General features: G+C 39.4%; 1 protein-coding gene across 2 annotated transcripts; it reads left to right on the top strand.

Moving 5' to 3' along the window:
• The first annotated feature begins 489 nt into the window (after positions 1-489).
• On the top strand, positions 490-15,756 carry LOC140951919 (acetoacetyl-CoA synthetase-like). Of its 2 annotated transcripts, XM_073401293.1 has the most exons (17): positions 490-621; positions 1,337-1,558; positions 2,183-2,293; positions 2,773-2,870; positions 3,495-3,609; positions 4,023-4,104; positions 5,044-5,185; positions 7,657-7,737; positions 8,467-8,591; positions 9,140-9,204; positions 10,428-10,550; positions 11,276-11,389; positions 12,010-12,135; positions 12,615-12,684; positions 13,028-13,086; positions 13,757-13,856; positions 14,713-15,756. In XM_073401293.1, the coding sequence occupies exons 1-17, from the start codon at positions 507-509 to the stop codon at positions 14,948-14,950; spliced, it is 1,986 nt and encodes a 661-aa protein (XP_073257394.1). In that variant the 5' UTR covers positions 490-506; the 3' UTR covers positions 14,951-15,756. The 2 variants fall into 2 exon arrangements, with proteins under 2 accessions (XP_073257394.1, XP_073257395.1); XM_073401294.1 differs by lacking the exon at positions 12,010-12,135.
• Positions 15,757-16,461: the final 705 nt, after the last annotated feature.

A 16,461-nucleotide genomic window follows, 5' to 3' on the forward strand; every position in this document is an offset into this window, starting at 1 on the left:
CTTAGAGCCGTAATGGTCGATATTAGAGGCAGCTGCTTTTATTGCCTGTTAAAAGAGGGCAGGAGTAAACGAGTAAACAGGCAAAACTACCCTCCCTCCCTTCGATGAACTTTCTGCAGCACAAGCGTGAAATTCAGCTGACTCAGTCTACTCGGTGCGATTTTATAGCCGCAGTGCTCAGCAATAAATTTCTCTATAAAGTTTGGTCAACAACACCTTTTGAAAGAACTTTCGTCTACGGTAGGACGGATTCACTTCAATTTTTAATGAAGAAGATTGCAAAAGTTCGTGAATTGACTGAAATGTTCGTGTGACTATGAATCCCTTGGGATGGCTAACGTGACGTGGCGCGTTAAATTGCGAAACAAATGACTGAATTCTGCGGAAAATCTCTTGACATTGCCCTGGTTGTCAAAAGACGAAGGGCTTTTCTTTAAAGGACGCTCCGTTGTTCTTGGAAGCCGTTGTTTCTGTTTATGTGGAGTAGCGACATTTCAAAAATTGAAATGGCATCGGTGAGGGAAGATCGACCAAATTTGATGTGGAAACCATCTCCCGGTCGACTGACAAACATTCACCATTTCCAGTCCGTGGTAAATCACTCATTTGGCCTTAATTTGGGTAAGTTTTGTTTTTTGAACAACGATTTTATGCTACAGATTTCATTTGTTTTTATTTCCCGCTCAAAGAACGTATTTGTTTTATTCTTAGAATGTAAGCCTAAATTAGTTACAGTTTGAGCCGGGAGTGGGTGGAGGTGGTGGTTATAAAGTTAGTACTCGTAAGTGCCTTGACTCGATCGCTCAACTCTTAACGCGTTCTTAGGAAGAGATTTTTTAATATTAACCTGTGATGGTCATACAATGAGGGCCTTTAAAATGATTGGAGAAACTTATTATTTTAGAAATGTTGCAACCACACACCCCTGACACACCCCCAATCACTCCTATCTACATCAACGAGGAATGTGGATGACATGAGTCTACAATGCTGTACAGAAAATTAATATAACAAAGCAAAACTAAATTGTCAATGATGATATTATTTTCTGTAACCTAGAAACTCATTTATAGATATTATTATACTGTGTCGACTGTGATTTATTACATTTCATTTGTCACTCAAGATAGTGAACTGTATCTGCCAACCTTGTTTCCCCTGCCACTGACACTTCCTCAATTTTTGCACGACTTGCATCTCAAGGAAACTCCCCATTTAATAATATTATGATAACATTATATAGATTTTTATTTTTGTTTATCTATTTTTATTGAAAATTAGGCAAAATGTTGTTAAAAGTTTTTTTCTGATTTATCTTTCCTTCCAATATGTTTAGAAACATATGAGGAGTTACGGAAGTGGAGTGTAACAAACTCCGCTGATTTCTGGGAGATTTTTTGGAAATATGCTGACATTCGTCATTCCCAAACGTACGAGGAAGTATTAGATCAGTCCCAACCCATGGAAACAATTCCAGAGTGGTTTCATGGAGCTCGTCTTAATTTTGCAGAGAATCTTTTGCAGTATGATGATGACAAAGTTGCACTGTATACAGCAGGTGAAATTTATTTCCCTAATTAAATGAACAGCAAAAGAATATTGAGGGAACAAGAAAGGGAAAGGTGCCAAAAGGGCTATTTATTCCTTTAAGCCCCAAGAGTGATCACAGTCAATTTTCTCGTAATAATATCAAGACATAATCTAGAGGAAATGTTCTGAGATTTAATGAAATGATCACCTGATGGGAAAAGCTTTGATCAGCAAACAAATTCTCTCAACTAATTCTTTAATGAAATGTATTGAGATCAGTTTGGAGAATTTGTATTTGGATATTGGGGCTTAAAGGGTTATAACCATGCATAGCACCCACCTATTTTAGAGGCCCATATAGGGGGGTGCATGTGCCCTTACAGTGAATTTCAAAACCTGTCGTTCTAAAACTTGTCATACCTTTTCCTGAAAAAGAAAGCTGTTTGGTCTCTCATAAACTACCACCACTCAAAGGCCATCATTGAATCTTGGGGTGATCACTTTTGAAAGGAAAAGGGAGGGTGAGGGGTTGACTCTAGGTCATAGTCGCTTACTTATTATTAAGAGACCATGCATTTGCAGTATAGTAGTGTAGCATTTGAAAAGCATTTATTGTGTACTTTTAATAATTATTTTAACACATTATGTTTAGGAGAAGGACAAGAAGTTCAGTCAGTAACATTCCATCAACTAAGAAAAAATGTGACAGTCCTAGCCTCGGCATTAAAAAATCTTGGCATCAAGAAAGGAGACAGAGTTGTTGGTATGAATATTTGTATTTAACAGGATTAACCACACTTAAAACTCATTTGGAGTTGAAAATTAAACCTTTTTGATTTTATACTGGCCTCTCTCGTGGAATTTTTAACCCTAGATTCCACCCATCCTCTCTTCCAAATTTCATTCATTCTAAGGAACATTCAGTGTTCCTGTGGAAGTCAAATGCACACTGTGTTTGATGCCAATATAAGTTTCTTGTTTCTTTCTGGACATTCCCACCAGTCCTCTTGTCCTTGTCAAGTAGGCAAGGACCCTGGCAACAAAGTTGTGCTAACAGATGCCCAGAGATGAAAAGAGCTTTAAGAAGCCTTCTCTTTATTTGATATTCAAAGCCTCTTACTGATTCTATCATCAGCATTTGCTGCATCTCAGAAAAAGTAAGAACCCTTAAATGAAACGTCTGAGAAAGCCAAATCTGATATGGTTTTGGCTCTCTCTGACTGAATGTTATTATTTTCAAAGGTTACATCCCCAACTGTGCACTGGCCGTGGAAGCCATGTTAGCTACAGCTAGCCTAGGAGCCATTTGGAGTTCTACCTCACCAGATTTTGGAGTCTCGGTAATTGACAATAATTATTGTACATTTTTAAAATTAAATTATTTAATTTTAAAAATGTACAGTTGAGCCTCTACTAATGGCCACCTTTCCACCATGGCCAGTCTGTTTTGTTTCCCTGGATATGTTGTGGTTCAATTTTATTCTTGATTTAAATTTTGTTTTTCTTTATTCTGGGGTATGGTAATGTATGATAAAGAGTTTAAAACAAAGGAAAATTAAATTTAAACCAAGGATAAAATAATTTATTGAACCACAACAGATCTATATATTCATTCTTGTTTTAACCTTGATTTCCACAAGGGCCTCTTTGAATCTTACAGTGGCTAAATAAAATTATACCTAACTCTGCCCCCAGGTTGCCTTTGTAGAAAGTTTATTATATTTAATAATAATTATTATTATAATTATTATTATTATGAGAATTTGATATGTCATTATCTATAAATGGTTATGTTAATGTTCAATAATATAAACAGTAATTTGAACTGACATTAACTGCATCACCAACTAAGGCATTTCATAGGCAACGCTGCAAATAAAAGGTAAAAAAACAACAACAGAGAATTAGCCTCTAAATTAAACCTTTCTCAAATAAAATCTAAAACACTATTCTTTTCTTTTCAGGGAGTATTGGACAGGTTTACACAGATTAAACCAAAGGTTATTTTTTCAGTAGATGCTGTCAGATATAACAACAAGATACACAACCATTTGGGGAAACTAACTCAAGTTGTACAAAGTATGTATGGAGGGAAGTGCGTGATGTTTGGTGGGTTGGGACATAAGTGGCATAAGCAATAATAGGCCCTTTGCAGCTAGCCATTCACGTGGTACAAAACCACCATGCTGGAGAGGAAAAGTCGCACTGGGAGAAGACAAACAAAGGAAATTATCATTTGATATTATGTATCCCTTTTGTTTGTCTTGTCCCAGAATGACATGAATGGCTAACTGCAAAGGGCCTAGTTTTGACTGTTCAGGAAATCGAAATCCTTTCAAATACGTGCTTTTTTGATTAACAACTGGTTTTAACTGGAATGTAAGAAACTTTGCTCTAATAATGGGGGACATTTTACTTCTCCCCCTCCGCCCCCCGCCCCGAAAAAAAAGAAAGAAAATTAGGCATAAAGTCAAGTTTAATTTTACTTACAGGCCTTCCTGATCTGGAGAAAGTTATTGTAATGCCTTTTGTTGGAAAAGCAGATGAAATTGACCTCTCCAACATTCCCAATAGGTATTTGCCTTCCCCTATGTTATCTCATTAATTAAAGTTAGATTCAGACAATTCAGAGAGGGTGAGCACTTGACAACTATATACTTTAAATACTATCTTATTACTGAGAATTCTTTGAAAATAATGCCAAATTTCACAGACAAAGGGTGGGCCGCAGCCCCATACGCACCCTTAGCCTTAGCCCACCCTTGAATCTGCCCATGTCAATGGCATCTTTTTCTGGGAACCCCGCATAGGGCTTTCTAATTTAATGTAAGTATGAGTGATCTGTGGCACCGTGAGTTTGTCATTACTTAAGAAACCAGTGTTATGACTAATGTTTTTCAATATTCCTGTTAAATGTACTGTTACATTAAACAGGTAGGAAAATAGCCCTGATTAACTCTTGTTCTATATTCTCCTTGTGAGTTACCTTAGTTTCTTATGAAGCAGAAGGGGAATTTAGTAGATTAATATTTAATGACAAAGCCTCGTTTCAAGCACTTCTTTGATTATGACCCTCTACAAGTAAAACAAGTGATTCACTTCCCAAACATTAACAATAACAACAATTTATTAGCATTCCCATATACAGAGACAGTATTGCCATTAAAGCATTACAATTCAATAAAATAATAAAAGAAACAAAACTAATGTAGTAATTAAGATTAATTAATAAAATTGATTAATTGTAGCTTTCAGTAGTCTTATTAATAACTTAATTTCAGATGTACTCACGTTGATATAGATCAACTCATTCTTGCACTAATATTTAGAGTTGGGGTTATTTCAGTCTAAAAAATTGGACACTCATGAAACAATTTCTTTTTTTTCTTCTTTGTGAGTCATTAATGAGTTCTTGAAGCTTTTTTTTTTTTTAATCTAATGGGTGTTTCTACGGTGAAATGATTCATCAACTTAATAACCAAGTTTTTTATTCATAATTTTTTTTTCTCTCAGTATTTTGCTTTCTGAGTTTTCCAAGTTTGCGGATGAAAGGCCAGTTCTTGAATTTGCTCAGGTTCCTTTTAATCACCCACTGTTCATCATGTACTCATCAGGAACAACAGGTCCTCCAAAGTGTATGGTACATTCTGTTGGGGTGAGTAGAAAACTAGGTCACAGGGCTACTAACAGTAAGGTTCAGGGAGGGGGGTAGGGACATGGGAAGAGGGGTGGTTTGGGGCCAGTAAGGTGGGAGGATTACATGTACTGTATGGTGCATTCTGTTGGCATGAGTAGAAAACCAGATCAGAGGGTTAGTAATGGTAAGGGTAAGGGGTTGGGGACGTGGCAGGCGGGGGTGGTCTGGGGCTAGTCAGATGGGAGGACATATGTAACATGTATGGTGCATTCTGTTGGGGTTAGAGGGAACAAAATCACAGGGGTACTAACAGTAAGGTTAAGGGAGGGGGGTGGGGACATGGTAGGAGGGGTGGTCTGGAGCCAGTTAGATGGGAGGACACATGTAACCTATGGTGCATTCTGTTGGGGTTAGAAGAAATCCTGGTCCCCGGGGTACAAACAGTAAGGTTAAGGGAGCGGGAACATGGGAAGAGGGTTGGGGAAGAGGGGGAGATTAGGAACCGAAAACAACATGGCCACCTAAGTGTGTTAACTCATCAAAGATCAATGCAGTACTATGAAACTTAAAAAGCAGTTGCAAGAAGAAAGCCTGTAAAAGGAAAAGTCAGGCTTAAACAGGATTCAAACCCATGACATCTGCAATACAGGTGCAGTGTTCTTAACCCTGAGCTACAAGCCAACTAGCTTCCCATTCCAGATAAGGTAGAAGGGAACAGATTTTCCAGAAACATTCTGAACTTGGCATCATTATCAGTGCCCATTCTTAGAGGTTGTATGACCCGCTGGTTTATTGTTTATGTTGTTGTAGTTACAAATTTCATCAGATATTTTCTTAACTAGGAAAACTCTTTTTCGTTTTTTATTTAAACCAAAGTTCAATAGGCCAATTTCAATTTATTAAAACTTACACTTGGCTGAGAGGCTGGGGGTATAAAACAAAAGAAAATGCATTGAGATTAAGTGACTATAATTCACTTTTTTATTATTGAATAATTATTCTTTCTCCCAGCCTCTGAGCCAAGAGTGAAGTTTAATATTTTGAAACTAGCTTGTTGAACCTTGGTAAAAAAAAAACAAAGTCTTCCTGGTTAAAAATATGTAAAATGCATGTTTTAATATTACTATGTTGTTTTTGTTGTTGTTGTTATTATTATTATTATTATTATTATTATTACTATTTCTCCTCTCCACCCCTTTTTCTTTATGACTCGCTCATTTTTAACACATCCATTCTCTTTTATACATCTTGCTACTGCAAATGCACGAGAAAGAATAATTTGCCATTTACTTACCGAGGTTTGAACTCACAAGCTTCTGTTTCCTGGTCTGTTTTGATATCCACTAGGCCACCCAAGATGAGTTACAAATTAACTGATTTTTCTTTAAATTATGCTTTCAAGTCAGTCCCAGACTCACTCTTACCCTAATGTGTGGTTCAAAATCTGCTTTCAGTATTACCTAGTTAAAAAGATTTTATTAAGTTAAAAATTAAGATTTAGCTGAAAAATAAAACTGTTTCCTTATTGGTACTTATTTTTGCTGGTTCTTAATTTTGCGATTTTGGCGAGAGAGTATCTTACGGGGTTTTATTTTCGCGATTTCAACACACAAATGTGAAAATAGGGCTGGAAAAGCTTTACAATTTTACATTATTTCACTTACTGAAGATACAAGACGGAGCTCACCAGTAAAACCAGTTATCAAGTTGTATTGCTGGTGCATATCCTGTACATGTTGTCACTATTACAAGTTCATATAAATAATTTTTTCTGTGATTTGAATTTTCTATATGAGTATTTAATTTCGCATGCTTGAATTTCGCGAGGATTTATTTTTTGCAAGTCGTTATTTTTCGCGATTCTTTTACAATAGCAAAAAACGCGAAACTAAAGACTCGCGAAATTAAGTATCCACCCAACCTCATTCCCAGCTCTCTCTCTCTCCTACTCGACCCTATGAAGTAAGCTGAGAGAGAGAGAACCTAAGGGACAGGGTTCAATGGAGGACAAAGTTCTTATGACAATTAACACGATCTGCCTTAATTTTTCCCCCTTTCCCCCTCTCCCCTTTAGAAGCAATGTTGTAGTTTGTGCACCCCTGTACACTTTACCCTGTCCTAAAAGTGTTTCTTCATCCCAACATTGTTTGGAGGGGGGAGGGGAGGGCCAGTCGCGGTATCCAAGTGGTTAGAGAAGTGTACATTATGCTACATCTGAACATTTGATAAGTTAAGGATGTGGAAGGAAGGTTTTCCATAACCGTTCCAAGGATTTTTGTCCTCCATTGTTAATATCCACCCTTATTATTGCAACCACATACGATCGTCCCCATCGCAAAATCACTTAATTGTTTTAATGTGAAAACCTATTTGATAGATGTTTATGGTCTTTCGGGAAGTTGCCCTTAAATTCAAATCTGATGAATTTTATGCTGTATAAGAATTTAGAAATTCTAGCCGATGTTGAAATGTTTGACGTTTATTTACAGGGAACACTGATCCAGCATCTTAAAGAACATTTACTTCATGGCAACATGAACAGACAAGATGTCATACTTTATTACACTACGGTAATTATTTATATTTAAAAAAATTACGTCGAAACTAAACGTATTTGCCGGAATTTTCGCGCAAGATAGTTTACAGTGCTTTGTTTGCACGCTTTCAATTCTAAACAATTGAGACGCGAGCGTTTCAGTCATGCAATTTGCCATGTAACAAGATGGACTCTTTTACACGAACGTTTCAGTCACGCGATTTGTCACGCCATGAGAGGGACGCTTTTAGGACCATCAGTCTGCAAACTGCAATTGCATAGAAGCAAGAAGAGGAAGTGAAATTTCTGAGCAGCATTTTTAACAGTTAGCGTACGCAGTTTACCCAACAACAAATATGACAGTGGTTGATAGACTACCAGTAGTCCCTCATTTTCCCTCAGGGATAGTAGAGCGAGCGAAACGCGAGCGCGCGTGAAATCACCCCACGCGAGAAAGGCGTCATGCGCTCTCGCGTTTCCCTCGCTCTACTATCCCAAAGGGAAAATGAGGGAGTACTCGTAGTCTAGTGCTTCATTGCTCTTTCAAAAATCGCCGCGAAGTTGCTACACATTTCCATCATAATCGCATTTCGGACTATTTATTGCGGCCACTGGGCTATAGTAACTCGCACTCAGAATCACAGGCTGCTTACTGAGACGTGCAATTTGGAGTTGTAACCAGATCGCGATCTAGTTGCGAACGAATCACGCGGTAAAATTACCCGTGTAAACAGTCCTTAACCCCTTGATTATAAATCTACAGACAGGGTGGATGATGTGGAACTGGTTGGTGTCAGCGCTTGCTGTAGGAGCCGCTGTAGTGTTATATGATGGCTCACCATTTATACCCACGCCACATGTCTTGTGGGATTTGGTAGATCAAATAGGGTAAGATTGTTTTATGTCACTTTGTCCAGTGTTGTTTGCATATCTTAATTGTAGCCTAAGGGTAGTCCTCTATTTCTCTAAGAGATTGAATGGCGTCTGAAAAACGCGAGTAAGCAAACTCTCCAATTGGGGCAGGGGGTTGGTATATCGCGAGAAGTCACGCCCGGCTGGTGTGATAGCCATTCGAAAAAAAGATCTTGCTCGCAGGCTTCACGCGAGCACGCCGATGTATTGTATCTAACTGAACTGCATTAGTTTTTTTAGTTTATTTTGAAGGTAAATGCTCCGGGCATTTATCTCTAAGAGCTAAAACGTTTTCTTCTTCTCTCTGCCTGTCTGCCAAACAAAATGAAAGGATAGTCATGATTATCAAAAATGAAAGGAAAAGAAACTTTTGTGATGTTTTTTTTCGGTCTCCCACCCGTCAAATATATGAAAGTTGAATATTTAAGCACCGCGACGCTAATTCTAGTAAAAAATTGGCCCTATACTGAACGCTACTAATTCTCTTGGAATTCACAACGCCATCTTTCATCTTGTCGTCACAGGTTAACCGTCCTTGGAACTGGAGCTAAGTGGCTGTCAGCTCTAGAAGATAGGAAAGTACATCCCAGTAAGTGGAAAGCCAGCGGTACATTGTAGTTTGTTTGTCTACAGTGAAACCTCTATTAAGCGGACACCTTCGGGACCTTCCGAAGTGTCCGCTTAATGAAGGGTGTCCGCTTAATAGAGTTTTGTAAAAGTTGCGCAATGTTTGTTAACGATTAAGTTTCAACGGTTACTCTGTTCTGTGATAAAGTTCCATGTTGTTAAGGAAGCTAAGGAAGCTGTGCTGTACATTGTGCAAGACTTTCGGTCTAATCTACAGTTTATTGAGAGCTAAATGTATTAATTGACTACAGTACTATATATTTCAAGGACGTAATGCAATACCACTATTGTCAACTCAGTCTGGTGTCCGCTTAATAGAGGTTTTTAACAATAGAAATAAGCCAAATACAATTTATTTTAGTGTCCGCTTAATAGAGGTGTCCGCTGAATAGGGGTTCGTTATAAAGGGAAATATAAGAATTTTGGGACCCAGCTTAGTGTCCGCATAATTTGAAGTCAGCTTAAAAGAGGTTTTATACTGTAATAGGAAATACAAAAGTGGACGCCTCACGCGTAAAGGAATTGAATTCTTTTTTGCGGAAACACAAATATAGAATTATTTTTGACATTAAAAAGGAAAAATCACACTTTCATCAAAACTAGCCTGTCAGCAGGTTTTATAAGATGGTGAGCAGGAGCGTGTGGCGATAAGCCACCAGAGGTTTGCTAGCCTGCGTAACTGGAGGTTTTTTGGTGTGCTTTTCGAGAGGAACGCGCGCGCGAGGTCGCCTTCTCCCCTCACCCCCTTCGCCATCGTTTTCTTTTTCGTCCTCGGTTCAGCTTTCGAGCGGCTGTATCTCTTATTTTAAGAACCGCTTTAATGCTAACCCTGTATGAACCACAAATGAAAAACGCATCAAAAACCCGCCAGCTACGTAGGCTAGAGTTTTGCGCGAGCAGCTTAGTCGCGAAATCCCCCTCCCGATCCGCGTGGTAACTCCTCGCGGAAAACCAAATGGGATTATGCTGCACGAAACTGCGACACAAGCGCCTGCTAGGTCAAAATAATGACTAGTTTGATGAAATAGAACAACACACAAAAAGTAATACTGAACCACAGCGCATTAAATATGGATTACCGTCAAACGGCCAACTCAAAAATTTTAGACATATTCCTCTTATTTTTCGCGGCATGTCTTACGTTTAATCTAATCGCCCTAACGATAACGTGTATTCCCATTTCAGTTAAGACACACAACCTGTCATCCCTTCACACGATTCTATCAACGGGGTCCCCGCTAAAACCAGCCAGCTTTGACTACGTTTACAGCAGTATAAAGAAGGATGTTCTTCTCGGGTCCATCTCTGGTAACGTTCGTTAATTTTTTATGTAATATCGCACTATCTTTTCCTCGCGAAGCGAGGAAGAAGGCCCTCGCATATGCGAGGTTTATAATTTTCTAGGAATTCGCATCGCGTGAAGATTTGCGATACATGTATTTCTAGTTTATGTGTAATATTGAATTTTCAGTGTTATTTGCCATATTAGATTTTGTGCATCTTTGAGTTATCTGAATCGCCTTAGACAACGATAAGTCGCTTATTTTCTCGGAGATAGTTCCTCAGGGAGCGCGCTATCGCACGTCGCTTTTTTTTCTCACAATCCACGAGGTGAGGCGACACCTAAACTTAGGCTAATCGCCTAGCCTTGATAACGAAAGGTCTGGATGTATGGTGCAATGATACACACCGTAACTAAATTACATCGTGTGTCCATACTTGAAATTGATGCGAATTGTGGCAGTTGAATCTCTTGCTTTTGCGACGTTTCGCGCAGAAAATTCCATCCTGGGTCCTGTTGCACCAACTTTTGCAGCGTATAGGCACGCCATAGCGAACTGTTTTAGTGTGTGGCAATTTCATAGACATAGCCGTAGATATTGTATAGACAAAGAATAAAAATGTTGTGCACAGTTTTAGGCAATGTTTTACGATGTGTACGACACTTTGTGCGTTCACTAATAGCGTCAAAGTCATTCGATCTTTCGAAAAGGGAATAGAATTTACAAATATCACGATTTTCTTTATCTCAGGTGGGACAGACATTATATCTTGTTTTGCCGGTCAAAACCCGACAGTCCCAGTTTATCGCGGGGAAATTCAGACACGAAATCTTGGAATGGCTGTTGAAAGCTGGAATGATGAAGGTGTGTGGGGTAATCCTTTCATCTTTTTCCATTCCCAGTGGAAAGTCTTATACAAGGAAACGTAAACCCCTTGATGGCATATACGGGACTTGGCTCCGCCCAAAAGGGGTACCTTTTTCAAGCTTTTGTTATATGAAAGGATAGAGATTTCACTAGCAGAAGTGTTTTGAAAGGGTTGGGAAATCTGTCATTTCGGTCAGTAAAAAGCCCTAAAAGGGTTAACACACGCATTTTATGATTGTGAAAAAGACAAAAAAACTTGCTGGCGAAGTGATTTATTCGTATTAAAATAGACGGTGCCGGCAATTACAGCAGTTAAAAGGGATGCAATGTTCTAAACTAGGTACTTGAAAGAGGTACCAGTGGCCAATAGAAGGTATAAGAAAGGCGCACCCATTCTGACATAAATGGTATATAAAAAGACAAGGGGTTGGACCTCGGGGCGGAACCTTGCCTTATAAAACTTTGTTGAGTAAACCCGGGGGTCTATTTGCTCATTATCGTGATTCTCAGACTATATATCCAGGACGATCGAGACTACTCGTTAGGGGAGGGGGTGTGTTACTTCAAGGGACCTGGACTGTCTGAGGCTACTCGCTCATTTTCTTTATGTATCGTAGGTCAAGCGGTGTATGATCAGAGCGGTGAGCTAGTGTGCACTAAACCGTTTCCTTGTATGCCAGTCTACTTCTGGAATGATCCACAGGGACTAAAATACAAGAAAGCATATTTCAACAAGTTTGCAGGTGAGCTGCTTAGTTAATCTCATCGTCAACCTCCTTAATACTACTACCCAGGATAAAGAGAGCACTGAGTTACGTTTGCGTTTTGGGTCAAGGTTTGGCTTTTTTTCATTACAAAGTTCGATTTTGTTTGTTAAATGGTCGACTATTTTGAGGTTCAAATCACCCGCAACGGAAGTCAAAAGTGTTAACACTTAGACACGTAAAATGGCAATGGTAAAACTGGCTACCGCCCCCCTTCCACACCAAGCGATGTTGAACAACATTATTTGGGGGAGTGGGGGATAAAGGCCAGGAATAAACCCGAAGCCGATCAAACAGTTTGTTCTAAAGAGTAGAGTCCTATGTAACAATTACACGGGTTTTTCTTCCCTTATGACCTCCACTGTAGATCACGTGCAATTGGCCCACAGCTGCAAGGACTTCGAGTCAGTTGGACTTAATAACTTTTAAAACTCTTCTTTTCACTTTGTTCTTTATAGGTGTTTGGACGCACGGTGATTTCTGCTCAATTAACCCATGTACAGGAGGGGTTGTCATGCTAGGAAGAAGGTATTGCAGGGGGTTGGGGGGTGGGGGAGCTGCTGACCCCACCGTTTGTCTTTTTTTTTTTTTTTTTTTGCACCGTTTCCACCCAGGGTACGGGTAAGAAGAACGGGACAGGTTTTCTATGTGTTCTTCCTAAAGAAAACTTTAGCAGCGCAAATGTAGTAACGGTTTCATCGTTCAAGCAGCAAGTCTAGTCATTTCTTCGGAGTATTAGGGGGCCTTCCCGTTGGACTTTAAAGATACGGATACGGGTAGTTTTTGCCCGTCCAACTTACATTTCCTTGTACAGTTACGAGGTGAACATCAATTGGAGACTGACGTTTCTTTTGCTTTTTTTTCTCCTTAGCGATGGAACACTGAACCCAGCAGGTGTCAGGTTTGGCAGCGCGGAAATTTACAACATAGGTGATGAACATTAGTTGGTAATGGGGGAGAGGGGAGGGTACCAAATCAGCAGAGGTAGAAAATGCTACTAGGGTGCGTTTGATTTAGATTTCAAAATCAGGATTTCTGATTTGCAATCGAACGCGAAATCTGAAAACGGATTTCAACGCTGAGATATCTGTTCTTTCATTCCCTTTCTTTTTTGGGGGGTGGGGGGGGGGGGGGAAATCCGAACTGAAAAAGGATTTGAAAAACAGCGGTCTTGCACGCGCACGCATAATTAGCAAAAAGAAGACCACTATTCACGAGAATAGTTTTGCAAATCCTTTTTCGGATTTCCCAATCGAACGGTAAAAAGGAAATCCATAAAATATCGAAATCCACCATGAGGACAGATTTGTTGGAGGTGAAATCCATTTTCGGATTTCGCTTTCGATTGCAAAATCTGAAATCTTTGTTACCTGTGCTACAGTCGGATATTTCGTTGGGAGCCTGGTTCCTCTTACTTTTTCATGTGCTAGTTTCAGGACACAATTGGTTATATTCGATACACATGTTTAGACCAAATCCACGCAATTATTGAGACTTGACCAGTAAATCGGTATCGGTCATCTGCTCTCGTGATTTCAAAAAGTTATGTGCAGTGTATAAATTTTTGTTCTGACTTAGTTGTTACGCGTTGATTTTATAGTGGAGAGGTTCCATGAGGTTGAAGATAGCTTGTGCGTTGGACAGCCGACCCACGAAGGAGAGCGAGTTGTATTGTTCCTAAAAATGGCTAACGGATATAGGTAAGTAAATTACTTGTAGAAACCCGTCCAATAAACCGTCGCTTGGTGTAAAAGAGAAAGTTCCAAATACAGCTATTGGTGGTATAACTGACCTAAGACGTAAGATACGATGGAAAAGATACACGGCTGTCAAGAATAAAACAACAAGAATAAGAAAAAATGTGTTCCTTAAAACTGTCGGGCGCAAATTACCTGCAAATTGAGTGAAAATAAGGTATGAGTACGGTGTTTCGAAGTTTGTGACCGCACTTTTCAGGAGCGTAGCGTAAGATTTGGAAGATATACGCACGGGACAATTGACGCTCTAACATTCTTATCTATTCATCCTATAAAGATTCCCGAAGTGATTCTTACTAAATTCTTACCCATTCGTACTAAGATTCCGGTGTAGCAATTCTTACTAAGATTCGTGTAGTGATTCTTACTAAGATTTTTACCTATTCTTACTAAAATTCTCGTAGCGATTTTCACTAAGATTGTTAGCTATTCATCCTAAGATTCCTGTAGCGTTTCTTACTAAAACTGTCTCCTATTCTTACTAGGATTCCCGTTGTGATTGTTACTAAGATTCTTATCTATCCTTTTCAAGATTCTTATCTATTCGTACTAAGATTCCGGTGGTGATTCTTACTAATGCGTCATTTACAACAAAGCTTAAACATGTTTAATTGCTTACGCGACAATTTGTGATGCTGCGCCGAAAGTACTTTCAAGAGCAGTTTCGCGGAAGTTGATCCTGGATTTTTGGTCCAAACTAGGCTCTAGCATTAGACAACTGCTGAGGCGTGTAGTGTACAGCATTCCTTCAACAATCACGAGTAAATAGCTAACTCGTCTATTTATTTTTAATTTTAAGATTTAGCGATGAGCTCGTCTCGCGTGTAAAGAGCACCATTCGACAGCTGTTATCAGCAAGGCACGTACCAGAGATCTTACTAGAAACAAAAGAGATTCCGTACACAGCAAGTGGCAAAAAAGTGGAGGTCGCCGTCAAAAGGATTCTGAATGGAGAACACATCAAAAACAGGGGCGCTCTGGCCAATCCCAACTCCCTAGACCTTTATTATGATATACCGGAACTGAAACAAGGATAAACGACAGGATAACAGTGTTTCTGGGGACGCGCGAGCACCTCAACCCAGGTTGTGCGGCGGTTATTTTCTCGTGTTGGGATTCGGTCAACGCGCCAAGTGGACGCGTTTGTAAATGCTGAGCGCGAGCGGAGACTAAACATTCTACATCTTTCCAAAGATGGTGACGTTTTTTATTTTCTCACTCACTCACTCACCTCCCACCCCTTATACGTTACCTTTTCGTGCCCTTTTCGAGGGGAGGGGAGGGAGACAGCCCAGAGAACTTTCCCCCACCCCCTTCTCCACTTTCTTCATTCACCCTTATGTCTCACCAATTGATCTCTTTTTTACGCATCCAACTCCGCTTTCACCGCTTTCAAACTCAAAGTTGGCGACTACGTACATGGGATATGCTGATAGAGCGCTCGCTCACTCAAATATACGCCCTTCGGGAAGTTCTCTTATAGCGTTTCAACAGGGTATCGGAACCTTTCGTTCGAATTGTCTTTACGTTTTAAAACTGTTTCAACGGGTGTCATGGTGTAAATTATATTTTTCTATAAACAGAGACCTGTTCGGTACCCGTTTGTTACATTGACGCTCACTACACATACAAAGATACAAATCCATACCATTGCTCAAACCTTACTGATTCTTTTCCAGGAAAATCTTTATGATAATGTTCAGCAGGACAGTCAGTCAAATGTGTCTCTAGAGAATGTTTCAGGTAGTAATGTTTCAGGCTTAGGAGTTAGAAAATGTAGGTTTTTATTTGATGGTTTTCAAGGATGTCAAGTATTACTTTTGTGGGTATCTTTTGGTATCTTTTTAATCTATTCAAAGAAAGGGATGTAGAAAGGTTACGTTTTAGTAGAGAGGCCTACAAATAGCCACCTTAATCTGGGTGTGGCTGAGTGGTATTTTAAGAAGGTTTCTTATAGTTAATAAAACACTGCTGGTGGTCATAAAGTGCTATTGATAACCGTGCTAACAGCGCAGTAGAAATCGTCCATATTTGTCTGACTCGTCCCCAGTCGTCTCCCCTCTTGTCTTCTTCCCACCAACCCGCTCCCATTGACGTGCGTCTCTCATTAATATTAATAAGAGACGATTGGGGAAGAGCCAGTAGTATCCCTGTAGTCTCCTAAATTTCGCTGTGTCGAATAATGACGAAGTTGCTCAGGACGCCGGTGCACTTCCGGTATTATAACTTAGCAACTCTTCGATCGCTGTCAAATTTACCCATCCCTTTTGTAACGTACAGCTTTTTGTCTAAATTTTTAAAAGGTTAAAGTAAACAAGACTCGAAAAACAAGAGGGAATTGCTCAATATCTCATTTGATAAAGGTGTCATATATCTCTTGTTTGTTGTCAGTGGGAGAGAAAAAGAGTGAAGGTCGATCCAAAGTAAAATTTCCGGTAGAAACGGAAAGGCTGTAGCCTGCCATTATATCCGCTTCTTATTACCTTGGTTTGTTAAAAATATCGTTCCACAAACTTCAACATTATAAATAGCATATTTTAATCTCAAC

The sequence above is a fragment of the Porites lutea genome, chromosome 11 (assembly GCF_958299795.1).
Source record: "Porites lutea chromosome 11, jaPorLute2.1, whole genome shotgun sequence".
Classification (NCBI taxonomy): domain Eukaryota; kingdom Metazoa; phylum Cnidaria; class Anthozoa; order Scleractinia; family Poritidae; genus Porites; species Porites lutea.